General features: G+C 38.7%; 1 protein-coding gene across 1 annotated transcript in view; it reads right to left on the bottom strand.

Annotated features, from left to right (window-relative positions):
- CECR2 (CECR2 histone acetyl-lysine reader) overlaps positions 1 to 13,772 on the bottom strand; it is an 89,632-nt gene that overhangs the window by 15,260 nt on the left and 60,600 nt on the right. Inside the window, exons 3-7 of the mRNA XM_070756485.1 lie at positions 8,818 to 9,001; positions 5,705 to 5,838; positions 3,576 to 3,677; positions 1,755 to 1,804; positions 57 to 226 (exon numbers count right to left, since the gene is read on the bottom strand). Of these exons, the coding sequence (XP_070612586.1) occupies positions 57 to 226; positions 1,755 to 1,804; positions 3,576 to 3,677; positions 5,705 to 5,838; positions 8,818 to 9,001 (640 nt within the window). The remainder of the gene's footprint in view (positions 1 to 56; positions 227 to 1,754; positions 1,805 to 3,575; positions 3,678 to 5,704; positions 5,839 to 8,817; positions 9,002 to 13,772) is intronic.

The following is a 13,772-nucleotide window of genomic DNA, read 5'->3' as shown; positions in this document are numbered from 1 at the left end:
TCTAATCTGTTTTCCCATGTGCTTCACAAGCACATATTTAAAAAAATATTTCTTACCTTTTGCGTAATCATATTGCAAATCTCTGGTAGGAAATCTTCACTCAGGAGTTTATAAAGCTGCTTTTCTCTTAAAGATGTTCTCTCTCGGAAGCTTTCTGTAACCTGCCTCCATTCTTCTTCTGTCTGGCATATTAACCACCATGTTCCATGGCCCAATCCTTGAGAAACTTTCATAATAGGATAATTTTCTATTAATATGTTATAATTATAATCAAAATTTCTCTATGTCGCACTTTGCAAATTCATTTATACTTTTGCATACAGGTGATCCTCACCAATTGAGACTGTCAACTGTCACTAAAGGGTACAATCATTAGTGTCATGTCATGTATTCGCACTGATTTACGATATCAGTTCTGGTTGTGGTCATTAAGTGAATCACCATAGATTTGTTAAGTGAAATGCCACATGACTGAAACTTCTGTTGACTTTTTGCTTACCAGAGAACAATTGCAAAGGCCACCAAAGGTGATCATAAGGCAGTGGAGAGGTTGCAATGACCACAGTCTTGGTGGCTGGTCATAGGTCTTGTTTCTCAGTGTTGGGATAATTTTGAACACTGGAGTGATTGGTAAGCAAGGACCTGAATAACGTCTATAGAATTTCTCATGACAAATGGAACTGAATTCAGAATTTTGATTTGATTGTTCCACATCAAGGGTGAGCATACATGAATTAATTTTCATAGGACCATATGCAACTTTAACATGGACATAATGAAAACAATCTGGGGAACTCAGTTGATGAGCTGTTTAAGGGAGGCAGATTATTGCCTCCCAGGATCAGAAGCTCCACTAGCAAAGGTCAGCGGTTCAAATCTCATCACCGGCTCAAGGTTGACTCAGCCTTCCATCCTTCCGAGGTGGGTAAAATGAGGACCCGGATTGTGGGGGCAATAGCCTAGCTCTGTTAAAAAGGTGCTATTGCTAACATGTTGTAATCCACCCTGAGTCTAAGGAGAAGGGCGGCATAAAAATTGAATAAATAAATAAATAATAAATGAATTCAGCTGAAAGGGAATTCTCAATGATATAAAAGGCAAAAATAATATGCTCATATATATTTTGCCTCTTGAAAAATAGTACCAGTAGTCCTCGACTTACAACAGTTTGTTAGGTGATCGTTCAAAGTTATGTCATCACTTGAAAAAATGATTATTCATTGCAGTATCCCCTTGGTCATGTAATCGAAATTCAGAGACTCTGCAACTGACTCATATTTATGACAGTTGCAGTGTCCTGGGAATCATGTGAGCTACCTTTTAAGACTTTGTGGCAAGCAAAGTCAATGGGGAAACCAGACACACTTCACAACTGCAGTGATTCAGTTAATAACTGTGGCAAGAAAGGTCGTACAATGGGGCAAAATTGAACAAATATCTCACAGCAACATAAATTTTGGGCTCACCTGTGGTCATAAGTCAAGGACTACCTCTCTTGTAACTTTAAACAAATGAATATTTTTTTAGTAGTAGAGCAAGCAAACAGCCTGCATCTTTTCATTGTCCATGCCTGGGGTTGGGTTGTTGTTGTTGTTTTTGTAATTGGCAAGAATTTTATTACTAAACATCCAAGAAATACTTTTCAACTCATTTTCTAACTGTATGGAATGAAATGAAGAAAATAAAGAAGGCCTCTCTTTCAAGCTGCATTTTTATTAATTAGAACTCAACTGTAATCCACATATTCTACTCACAATTTCTGGACTGTGATTCATGAACAAGTGTATTGGCTTCTTCTTTCTCTCTGGAAACAAAAAGAAAAAAATATTGCAAAAAATATACTGTAGAGCAATCTTCAATAAAAGGACTACCCCCAGGACTAGAATAAATTACACTGATACTAAAAGCCCAGCAGCTTGTAGTTATATTTTAGATGTAAAGACAAAACACTTAAGATTCTAATCCTACAGAACTCAATATTCATTTAAGGTCTTTCATAGACTTTAAAAAACAGTAGTTATAATGGATTAGAACAATTTTGAAAACGTAGAGGTGCTTTTCTTTCAAATAAATTCAAGTTCAGAAACAAAACCCGAGATAAGCATGGTAGGTCAATAATAATGTAATTCTATGACAAATTTCCTTGCTGCTGCTTTCCGGGCTAGCTGAAATTGAGAAAAGGTCCAAACTACTCAGATACTCAGCTGGTCAATTCTGGTCACCTTTTTGCCTTTTCCCTTTCCTGATTGTAGACTTCTCCAGAAACTATGTTTCTGCATAATGTGTCCCAGGTATGATAATTTAAACTAAGTGATTTTCTGCCCATAGTGAGAAATTTGGATTGATTTGTTCAATAATCCATGTATTTGTTTCCTGGCTAATCACTGTGTTTTCAGTAGTCTTCTTGACACCAAAGTTCAAAAGCATCAGTACACTTCCTATTTTGTAATTTCAATGTTCACTTCCATGGAATGTCACAGGAACCACTGTGTGCACAATTCTGATTTTTGTAGTTGTGCAAACATAACCCCAAATCTGAATATCTTTTCCAAGACCTTCATGACTACCATATTTTTTTTGGAGTATAAGATGCACCAGAGTATAAGACACCTTAGCTTTGGGGGAGGAAAATAGGGGGGAAAGTCTACCTACCAGGTATTCATCTGGCTAGCCTCCTTAGTCTGTTCAGCTTCAGCACATTATTTTATCCCCTGGTTAGGGCTGAAAAAGCCTTTTCAGAGGGAGTAGGAATAAAAACAAGCCTGCAAAGACTTAGGGCTGGAAAAATAGCTTCAAAAAAGCTACATTCGGAGTATAAAATGCACCCAAATTTTCAGCCTCTTTTAGGGAAGAAAAAGGTGCATCTTATACTTGGAAAAATATGGTAATCTACCAAATAGTAGTCTGTAGCCTATTTTCTTGAGTACTGGTTCCTTTGCTGTCATAGATGATCTTAGAAGGAAAAAGCAATCCACCACTCCAGTATCTTTATTGTCAATTCTAAGGCTGATTGCTGAACCTTTTGTCAAGTTTGCTTTTCTTTATATTTTAGTTCAACTTCTTAATTTTGTTCCTTAACTTTATTAGAACTTGTAGTTCCCTTGCATATTCGACTATAGGAATAGTGTCATCAGCCTTGGCTGATCCTGCTGAAATTATATATTCCTGAGATATACTCTGAGTATTATTTACTCATCCCTCCCAGAAATAGCCCCTTGTGGCAAGGAGGCAGCATAGGAGAATCTGAGGGCATATGGCAGATCTCTATGGAATCTATGTGATGTAAAATATTCTTATTTACCATAGCTTCCTAAGAGAGGAAGGGGAGATTAGGGAGGAAGAAAGGGAATATTACATTACAAAAATGGCTTACTTTATTTCATTCCTTTATTATACCACCACCAACTTTCTACATATACCCTCCAACTTTGCCACAAATATTTAATTATAAGAGCTGAAAAATATAATTTGTTTTGTTCTGCTTTGTATACAGTATAAATGTACTTTGATGAAGCAAGCATTGTTTTTATTACTGAGGTGTGCAAATTAATATTCCAGTTATAATATTCATTTACCTTAAGATGTTCTCCACCATTTTTTTCCGTTTTGGAGGTCGTCCCCGTTTTTTTACTACTTTTTCAGTAATGTCTGGAATATTTTTGTGTATCCCGCATTCCCTGGAATATATTGAAATAATACACAAAGTAGCTAAACACATCATAATGAGCCTAGTAAAGCAAGAAGGCAAGAAGGGATCACTGACAATGAAAAGGATTGAAAAAGCAGCTGTGAGCTAAGCTAGGAGACAATATATAGTCAGATTTGATGAAAAGTTAATTTGAGCACAACCCAACATTATGTTACCTTTTAAAAATTGCTTCCTTGGAAGGAAGTACAGGTGTTCTACCCTTCAAATAGCAACTTTCTTTTGTGCTAAAGTAGATTCTGTTTGAAATTAGTTACTCTAAAACATGGATGTCAAACTCGCCATATCATGTTGCCATCACAGGATATTTTGCCACATTTCCCCCATTCGCTGAGCTGGGGTGGGCGTGGTCTGCACGTGACTCATCCGGCCCACAGGCCATCAGTTTGACATCCCCCCCTTAAAAGAACTAGAGTACTTCAGTGGCTGCAGTTGAGCTTAAATTAGGAAACATGGATTCTAGCTCTACTGTGGTTTCATTCATTCTTCACTCATTCAAGAATGAGCAGCCTTGGAATGGTAACTTTTCAAACTTTAGTTTCCATCTGGAACGGAAATGGAACTAAAAGTGGCCTAATCCATAAGTTGTTGGGAAAATAAGCAAGACAAAATGGTGAAGAATTTTGAAAACTGTACTACAGTGGTCCCTTGACTTTCGCGGGTCCGACTTTCACAGAAAGCCTATACCACGGTTTTTAAAAAAATAAATAAATTAATTAAATTTTTGAAAACCCGTAGTATTTTTTTTATTTTAAAAATTTATTTAAAGAAGCCATCTTTAAATAATAGCTCCGCTTCTGCCCCAGCCTCTCAATCCTTCCCCTTTAATTTTCGGAGCATTGGTATGCTCCACTTGAAGCCAAGCTTTATTGCCGCCCGCTGCAGCCAATTTTGCTGCCATTGATTTCGCCGCTGCAGGGCCTCTCAGCTGTTTGGCGGCACAATTTTCTTCTGTTGGCTGCAGCAGCGGCAGGAGGTGCAATCTGGGCAGCAGCGGCCAGGGCTCACCCCCCTCACCGGGCCCATCTTCTTTTGGCGCTGACCCAGCTCGGGGAGGAACCCTCGGTGGCCATGGGCACAAGGCAGCCCGACAGATGGGCAGCTACCTGCCCGCAGCAGCAAAGGGGGCCGACGGTTCAGGCTGGTCAGCGTCCTAACAATGACGGGCAAACTGGAGGGATATCCGGGGAGCTGCTCCTCTGCTTTCAGGATTCAATTCAATTCAATTCAATTTATTAGATTTGTATGCCACCCCTCTCCAAAGACTCGCTGCTGGGGCGTCGGCATGTAATAGAGGCAGTGCCTTGCAAGGAAACGCTTGGAGCAGTTCCAAGCAAGGAAGCAGAGGGTTCAAATGGCTTTTTTTTCTTCATGAGGGAAATCAGTCTGAGCGACCCCCGCCCGCCCTTTTCTTTCTCTCTTCAGCCTGGGACACCTGATTTTGCCGCCACTGGATCTCTCAGCTGTTTGGCGGCCCGCGGCAGCCAACAGAAGACACGTGGGCCGCCAGACAGCTGAGAGGCCCAGCAGCGGCAAGATCTGTGGCAGCGGCTGTGGCAGGGATCCCGTGAGCCGCCAAACAGCTGAGGGGCCCGGCAGTGGCAAAATCGGCGGAGGTGGCAGTAGCAGGTACGTGTGGGCCGCCGAGCAGCTGATATGCGCGGCCTCCACTCCAGCCTCTGCCACCACCACATGCACCTTAAAGCGCAGCAAATCCCCCAGATTGCCACCCTGTTGCCCTTGCGGGTTCTGGGGTTAAGTAAAACCAGGAATGGAGGAGGGAGGGGAAAGAAGAAAGGAAGCATCTCTACTTCGCGGAAATTCGACTTTCGTGGGCTGTCTCAGAACGCATCCCCCGCGAAAATCGAGGGAACACTGTACTCTAATTATAAGGAATTTTATAAACATTTTTATCTTGTTGCCTTTGCAAAAAATAGTTTCTTTTTAAAAAAAATTCCTGGTATTCCCATTTCCTTGCAGGCAAGAACAAATCTGTACCTGTCAGTTATTAAGTCTCCATTTGGCTTCACAGGTTCCTCTTTGTACATCCGTGTGCCATAAAAATACCAGTAGAGGGCACCATTACTATCCTCACCCAATGGTTCCACTCGGAGGCTGTCTGCATCCAAGCCCTGTGTTTGAAAACACATACATATAAATGTAAGAGCTTAAGGTTTCTTGTATTCATGTTACTCCTCACCATTGGCCTTTGGAGTAGTAGTTATAAAGATTCAGATCTCTGCTTGTTCCCTCAAATGATCAACTGTTCAACTGACAATGAGAGTTATGTGCTTTAAACTATTCATGAGAGAGAAACTAATTTAAATTTGTTAGTGCCTAACAAAAAGTGGCCTCTTATACCTTTAATAGTGAAGCAGCAGGTGGGTGGGTGTTCTCTCTTCAAGTGGCAGAATTTTAAAGTTCCACAAAGGCAATACCAGGCTTCACACTGCAAGCAGGTGCATCTTCTCCTACCAGAGTTCCCACAGTTGTTACCGCAGTAACAAGAGAAGCCACACCTGCTTAACTTATCCCTCCAAATGCTTTGAAAGGTTGCCTGCAGAAGTCTGTTTTAGGGATTATTTCCAATGAGGCATTGTGCATAAGGAAATAGGCAGACGTGTTTACACTTGTACTTAAAAAAAATAGAGATACAGTGGTACCTCGAGATACGAGTTTAATTCGTTCCGGACCTGGGCTCTTAAGTCGAGCAGCTCTTATCTCGAACGACTTTTCCCCATAGGAATTAATGTAAATAATTTTAATTGGTTCCAGCCCTCAAAAAACTCACAAAGTTAGTCTAAATTATGCAGAAAGACATGTTTTTAATGAAGAAATGTACATGTACATATAAATGAATAATGAAGTTTCTTTCACTTAACTTGTAAACTTTCTTAAACTTTTAAATTTACATATGTTCAACTTCTCTGCCACCCAATCCTGTAGGACAGAGGTCCCCAACCCTTTTTGCACCAGGGACCGGCTTTAAGCGATCAAGAGAGGAATGGGTGAATGAATGGACGGAGGGTGGGAAGGAAGGAAGGAAAGAGGGAAGGGACAGGAACAGAGGAAGGAAGCAAGGAAACTTATGAAAGGGGAGAGTAAGAGGGGAATGAGTGAAGGGAGGGAGGGAGGGAAGAAGGTGGGAAGGAGAAAGAAAAGAAGAAATAGAGGAAGGGAAGGTAAAAGAGAGAAAGAAAAAGAGCAAGAAAGAAAGAAAGAAAGAAAGAAAGGGGGAAGGGACAGGAACAGAGGAAGGAAGCAAGGAAACTTATGAAAGGGGAGAGTAAGAGAGGAATGAGTGAAGGGAGGGAGGGAGGGAAGAAGGTGGGAAGGAGAAAGAAAAGAAGAAATAGAGGAAGGGAAGGTAAAAGAGAGAAAGAAAAAGAGCAAGAAAGAAAGCTGCAAGCACCCCCCCGAGCCCCCCAGGCCGGCTGCAACCTTTTAAAACACGTGCGCCGCTTCGCAGCTGTCTCCTGAAGCCGAACGCGGAAGTTAGCGTTTGGCTTCAGGAGACAGCTCCTTGGCGCTTGTATCTCGAATTTGGGCTTGTAAGTAGAACAAAAATATCTCTCCCCTCCCAGCTCTTATCTCGAGTTGCTCTTAAGTAGAGCAGCTCTTATGTCGGGGTTCCACTGTACTATTCTCAAAACTGGATTCCTATTGAAAATATACAAGGACAATGAACATGTTCAATTCTATTTTTTCATGCAGATTATGTTTAGAGGAAAAAGTGTTGCTAACCTAGCACCTGTGGATGTGATATCTAGCTAATAAACTCACTGTCATCTGTAGAATATAGAAACGTGCAAAACAAGCATTATAGCTCTCTAGCCCCCACAAAACATCCCTGTATAGTTTGTACCTCAAGGGATATAACCCTCTGAATATGTATTTGTATAGCAAACAAATGCTATGCTCACATGTTTGCTTCTTCATTCCCATCACCCTCACTATTATCATGCACAGGATTTGGTACCATCCTTCCTATTTTAATCAAGCCATGCACCTTGTCATTTCCTCTGATCCCCCAATACAGCATTCAAATAACAGTTTGTCTAATGCAACATTACAGAAAATTAGAAAAAGATGTTTTAAGCTCAAGTTAGAGAGCGCATCTGAATACACCACTCATTCATGATCTTCCAAATTATATTCTCAAGCCATGTTGAGTTTATAAGGTGCTATTTCAATACATATGCCATTCTGGACCCAGCCTCAACAATACTAGGCATCAGAAATGGTAATAACTAACAAAAACTAATTTTTCCAAAGAAAGTTAAGTATCTTCAAAAGTTATGTCTTTTTATGCAAGTGCTATTAATTGCAGATGAAGATCATAACTATCACAGTAACTATACTTCCCCATTACAATTCTAAAAACCATTTAGATTTTTTTTAAAGGCTCACTTCAAGCTTTATAAGCATTAGCAACAATGAATGTGTTATACTAAATAGAGTTCTTCAGGTCATTGGCATATCTCAATAGATAACTAGCTATCAAGGACAATAACAGTTCAATCTCCTCAATTCAAACCAGATTATAAATATAAATATGTTTCACCTCCCTCACCCTGGGAGTTCAGTGTAATAGAATGACCCAATGCATACAAGAAAAAATATAATTAGAGGCTATAAGACAGGAATGGAGATTTCCAAAGTCGGGTACTCTTATTACTAATTATATACAATGGGGGATGCAAAACTCTTGCAATGGCTCTTATCTGATAACACAAAGGATTTTATCAAGGATCTTTGAGTGTTATTGAGATACATAAATCCTTTGACTAAAATAATACTTGAGACACCAACACAAACCACTTGGCTAAATACAGACCAGAAAGTAATAAACTAAACTAAACTATTACTGTAGTATTTTAAAGCATAACTTAATTTAAGTCACCAGAAAGCACTTAAAACTTTTTACAGTCAACTTCCTTACATTGTCCAACTTAGACACCCAAAATAATCTTTTAACATCTTAAATAAGGTTATTAACAGAAAGTAACATGGAATGTTGTTATACTGTCTGTGATGTGATACTTAGTGGTGGAAAATGTATGTTACATTTTCAATGTTCATCATCCAGCATTTGTCATCATCCAACATACCTTAAGCAGGTCAAAAACATCATCAGCATCAAGTCGGTAATCACAAAGACGATGTAGTATCTCCACACGGGTACGTAAGGGAAGTTCCTGAAAAGTACATTCTCGCAAGGGGTTGGGTTTTCCTTCTTCCAATTCCCAGCGATAATTGATTATATCTTCAAGATAGCCATGAAATGTCTGGGTTCTAATAAAGATAATAAATGGCCATACAATTACTATACAGGATTTGAACTATCAATCATTTCACAGATGACAGTAGTAGAAGGCAAGGAAAATGCTTCCAGGTTATTCCAGTTTCTTGTGCAAAACTGAACAGCATGTTTCACATTTTTTTGAAGAATAATTTATCTAAAGCATGATAAAATTTGTTTATCTTTAAGGAAGCAGAAGGATCTAAAGCTCAGATAAACTGATAAATTGAAGTTATCATTATGACTGATCACATAATTTATAAAATATTAAGGAATAAATTCTAAAAAATCTTAATCAGAAAAAATAGTGAAAATATTTAATCAATCAAATGAATATTTAAAACTGGTAATCTTAAGAATTAAACTAAATAATTGAGAAAAGGCTTTCTATTTGATTCATCTACATATTATACCTATTGGTGAATTTTGACCTTAGGATACAAAATAAGCAAAAAAAAAAATTGATAGCAATTAAAGGAAAATAAGATATAATTATAACACTTAATCAACATGTTTGAATATTGTTCCATGACGAGGACAGAACTTGCAAATGAGGTTGAAAGGTTTTTAAACTAAATGTTTATAATGAGAGAAGGTGCTAAAATATTGTAAGATTGTAAACACTGGGATACAGAGAGGATGTTAGATACCTAAGAGCTAAAATTACAGATCTGTTAAATAAACATTCTCTTTACTGAATGGTAATACAGTGGAACCTCGACATATGAGCAGCTCTACTTACGAGCTACTCGAGATAAGAGCTGGGAGGGGAGCGACATTTTTGTTCGCCTCCCGAGCTCACATTCGGGATACGAGCGCCAAGGAGCTGTCTCCTGAAGCCGAACGCTAACTTCCGCGTTCGGCTTCAGGAGACAGCTCCTTGGCGCTCGTATCCCGCGTGTTTTAAAAGGTTGCAGCCGGCATGGGGGGCTCGGGGGGGTGCTGGCAAGCCCCCCAGGCCGGCTGCAACCTTTTAAAACACGTGCGCCGCTTCGCAGCTGTCTCCTGAAGCCGAACGCTAACTTCCGCGTTCGGCGGCAGCGGGTTTTTTTGTTGTTGCACGGATTAATTGACTTTACATTGTTTCCTATGGGAAACAATGTTTCGTCATACGAGCGTTCCGACTTACGAGCCTCCTTCCGGAACCAATTAGTCTCGTAAGTCGGGGTTCTACTGTACTGTATACCTAAGAAAACCATGGTTAAACTTTGATTTACTGTAATATATGCACACTTTCTCTCTCTCCCCTCCTCTTTCCCTCTCTCTGCCTCTACCTCTTTTTCTCTCCCTGGAAACATATGCCCTTGTGGCAACATATTATATTTTAAAAAGTATTTCAGTACAATTTATAATACCTACTTGTGCTTTTCTATACATTAAATCTATACCTCTCTTTAATTTCTAAGATTTCTCTCAGCTAAACTCACTTTTGCTATCAAAAGCAAGATCTGAGAGGAAATAATGAGTTTTTCCTTTTTTAATTGTTGAACAGACTGATGATAGACTTAAACAAAGAGATGTCTATTTTATTTAGTTTGGCTCCTAAAAGTAAGCTGTGATATAAATATGATCTGTTTAGTTTCTATTACATTATATATGGACTGCAGCATAATTACGGTATTTAGTCGGACGTATCCATAATTTTTCAAATAAAACTAAATCAAATAGAACTTTTTATCGTTTCTGTAATTCTCAGAAACATCACTATATAAAATAAATTAATCTGGACCACACTCCTATTATAAACTATTATATTATTATTGTAACGTTTATTCAATAGTGATCAGTCAAAATGTTTCCCTTTCTCCTCATTTAAATAATATAGCAGTGGCTTGAACATGCTGGATTTCTAAATGCAAACAAATAATATAATGTTTGCACAAACATAATTGACTTTAAATTAACAGAACAGGATCAATCAAACAAAAGAAGCTAAAGAATTGTAAAGTATATTTGGTATGTGGAACTTCCGGAAGGAGGAATTCATTCACATTTTCAGCTATCTTCCTCACTTTGTTTTTTCATTAGAATAAAACTAGATAATAAGAGAGAAGATGCTATAGAATTGAAATTTTAAATTTACACTTTCATCTACGTAAAATAATCTATATTTTACAGGCAGCACTTATTACTAAATTTCATTTTTACAAAAATGAAAGAGTCACGCTTCCATAAACAATTAGACCTTTCCACATATAAAATCCAGTGATTTATCATTCTCTGAAACTGCTGACATCAGCAAACCAATTAAGACACTCCAGGTGATTTCCTCAAATTTCAAAACCCTCAGTGATAAATGACATACACTCTTTCCGAAGCTACTATACTAGTTAAGGGGTCATCAATGTGATTGATGTAAAAAGAAATCTAATTACAAGACAATTTTTAACTTGGAATCTTTTGTAACCAATTAATTAAAACATTGCTTCCATGTGTTAGGATAGCACTATTGCTCCACACCATGAGTTGATCAAACTGCCAATTATTTACATATTGTTCTTAGTTGTACCTGGAGAACAATCAATGGATATTTTTATCTTAGTTAAATCTGTTTTAAAATATAACTAATTCATTAAATTTAAATTATATATTGCATGAATAAACAAAAATGCAGACAGGAAAAAATTGCAATATATTGCAACAAACAATCAATATAAACAATCATTTTATATTAATAACATAAAAAATCAAAATCGAATCTAATATACTCAATATCACTTTTTTAAAAATGGAATTCCCACCCCATTTTTGAAATTCCTGAGAAAAAGCACATCCTTTTCATAACTTTTAAAATATTCTTTTAATGTTCCCCATGTTTTATAAGAGCAAGTTTAATCAACTGAGGTAGGAAGGAGTAAGAAAGACAACAGCTGAATAATTGTGAGATGCTTTTATTTTTTATTAAAAGCAAACATTTAAACAGATTACTTTCATATAAAAATTATTTTGGAAGTTTCTACTGGAATAGAAAAAACTATTAATTCAAAGAATATATATATCACTTTAAATCAGAAGAAGATACACATAATGTGTCTCTCTCTAAAAGAAGAGCGTTTTTCAAGTAACAAGGGTTAAAATGCTGTATTCTGATATGCTTGGCAATATTTTTTAGGAATTTGAGTACAAGGAGTTTAAGTGAACTAAGTCAGTTACCATTAGTAGGTCAGAAGAAGCAACTCCTGAATCAGGAAAAGTGGGGGAGGGGAAATCTAAGGAATAGTTAATATTCTCTTCCCTACAGCAATCCATCAAGCATTGTCAAAAAAACCAGCTTGCTTCTGATTAAGGTCAACCTAATCTGAGTTACTGCCACAGGTCTGACCTCAAAGAGCAACAATGGAGTTATTTTCTTGTCTTTGGTTCAGGGGGGAGTTAAAAAGAAAAGTCTTGGAGAACAGTTCCAATACCTCTTAAAAATATAACGTGTTAAGTTACCTGGTGTCTGCAGAGAAAAAAATAAGAAAAATGAAATGAGGTGATATGAATGAAGAAAACAATTTACAGTGGTACCTCTACCTAAGAACGCCTCTACTTGAGAATTTTTCTAGACAAGAACCGGGTGTTCAAGATTTTTTTGCCTCTTCTTAAGAACCATTTTCTACTTAAGAACCTGAGCCCGGAAAAATTTCCCAGGAAATTTGAGAGCGGCACGAAGGCCGGGGCAGTTTCCTGCTATTCCCCCCTGGGTTTCTCTCTCTGGCGCAGTGTATGGGAGGCAGCCTTGCCTGAGGTGTATGAGAAGCATGTGCTCCTCGACACCTCAGAGTCCCTCTTTTTTTTTTAAAGCCTTAAAGTTTTGGATTTTTTGTTTATTCCCCTGACCTCACCTTCTTCCTTTGGCAATGACTGTCCTCCTCCTCTTCTTCCTCCTCCTCCTCCCACCCAAATTCCAAGCTTTTATTTCTTTCCTAGTGGGTTTGCACACATTATTTATTTTATTATTATTTATTTATTTATTATTTAGATTTGAAAGCCGCCCCTCTCCGCAGACTCGGGGCGGCTCACAACAGAATAAAACAATTCATAACAAATCTAAATTGTAGTTTAAAATATTTAAAAACCCCATTTACTAAACAAACATACATACAAACATACAATTCATAAATTGTATATGCCCGGGGGAGATGTCTCAGTTCCCCTATGCCTGACGACAAAGGTGGGTTTTAAGGAGCTTACGAAAGGCAAGGAGAGTAGGGTCAGTTCTAATCTCTGGGGGGAGTTGGTTCGAGGGCCGGGGCCGCCACAGAGAAGGCTCTTCCCCTGGGGCCCACCAACCGACATTGTTTAGTTGACAGGACCCAGAGAAGGCCCACTCTGTGGGACCTAATCGGTCGCTGGGATTCGTGCGGCAGAAGGCGGTCTCGGAAATATTCTGGTCCAATGCCATGAAGGGCTTTAAAGGTCATAACCAACACTTTGAATTGTCACCGGAAATTGATCGGCAACCAATGCAGACTGCGGAGTGTTGGTGAAACATGAGCATACCTAGGTAAGCCCATGACTGCTCTCACAGCTGCATTCTGCACGATCTGGAGTTTCCGAACACTTTTCAAAGGTAGCCCCATGTAGAGAGCATTACAGTAGTCGAACCTCGAGGTGATGAGGGCATTAGTGACTGTGAGCAGTGAGTCCCGGTCCAGATAGGGCCGCAACTGGTGCACCAGGCGAACCTGGGCAAACGCCCCCCTCGCCACAGCTGAAAGATGGTTCTCTAATGTGAGCTGTGGATCGAGGAGGACGCCCAAATTGCAGACCCTCTCCGAC

The sequence above is a fragment of the Erythrolamprus reginae genome, chromosome 6 (assembly GCF_031021105.1).
Source record: "Erythrolamprus reginae isolate rEryReg1 chromosome 6, rEryReg1.hap1, whole genome shotgun sequence".
NCBI lineage: Eukaryota > Metazoa > Chordata > Lepidosauria > Squamata > Dipsadidae > Erythrolamprus > Erythrolamprus reginae.
This window is presented reverse-complemented; position numbering and strand designations above follow the sequence as displayed.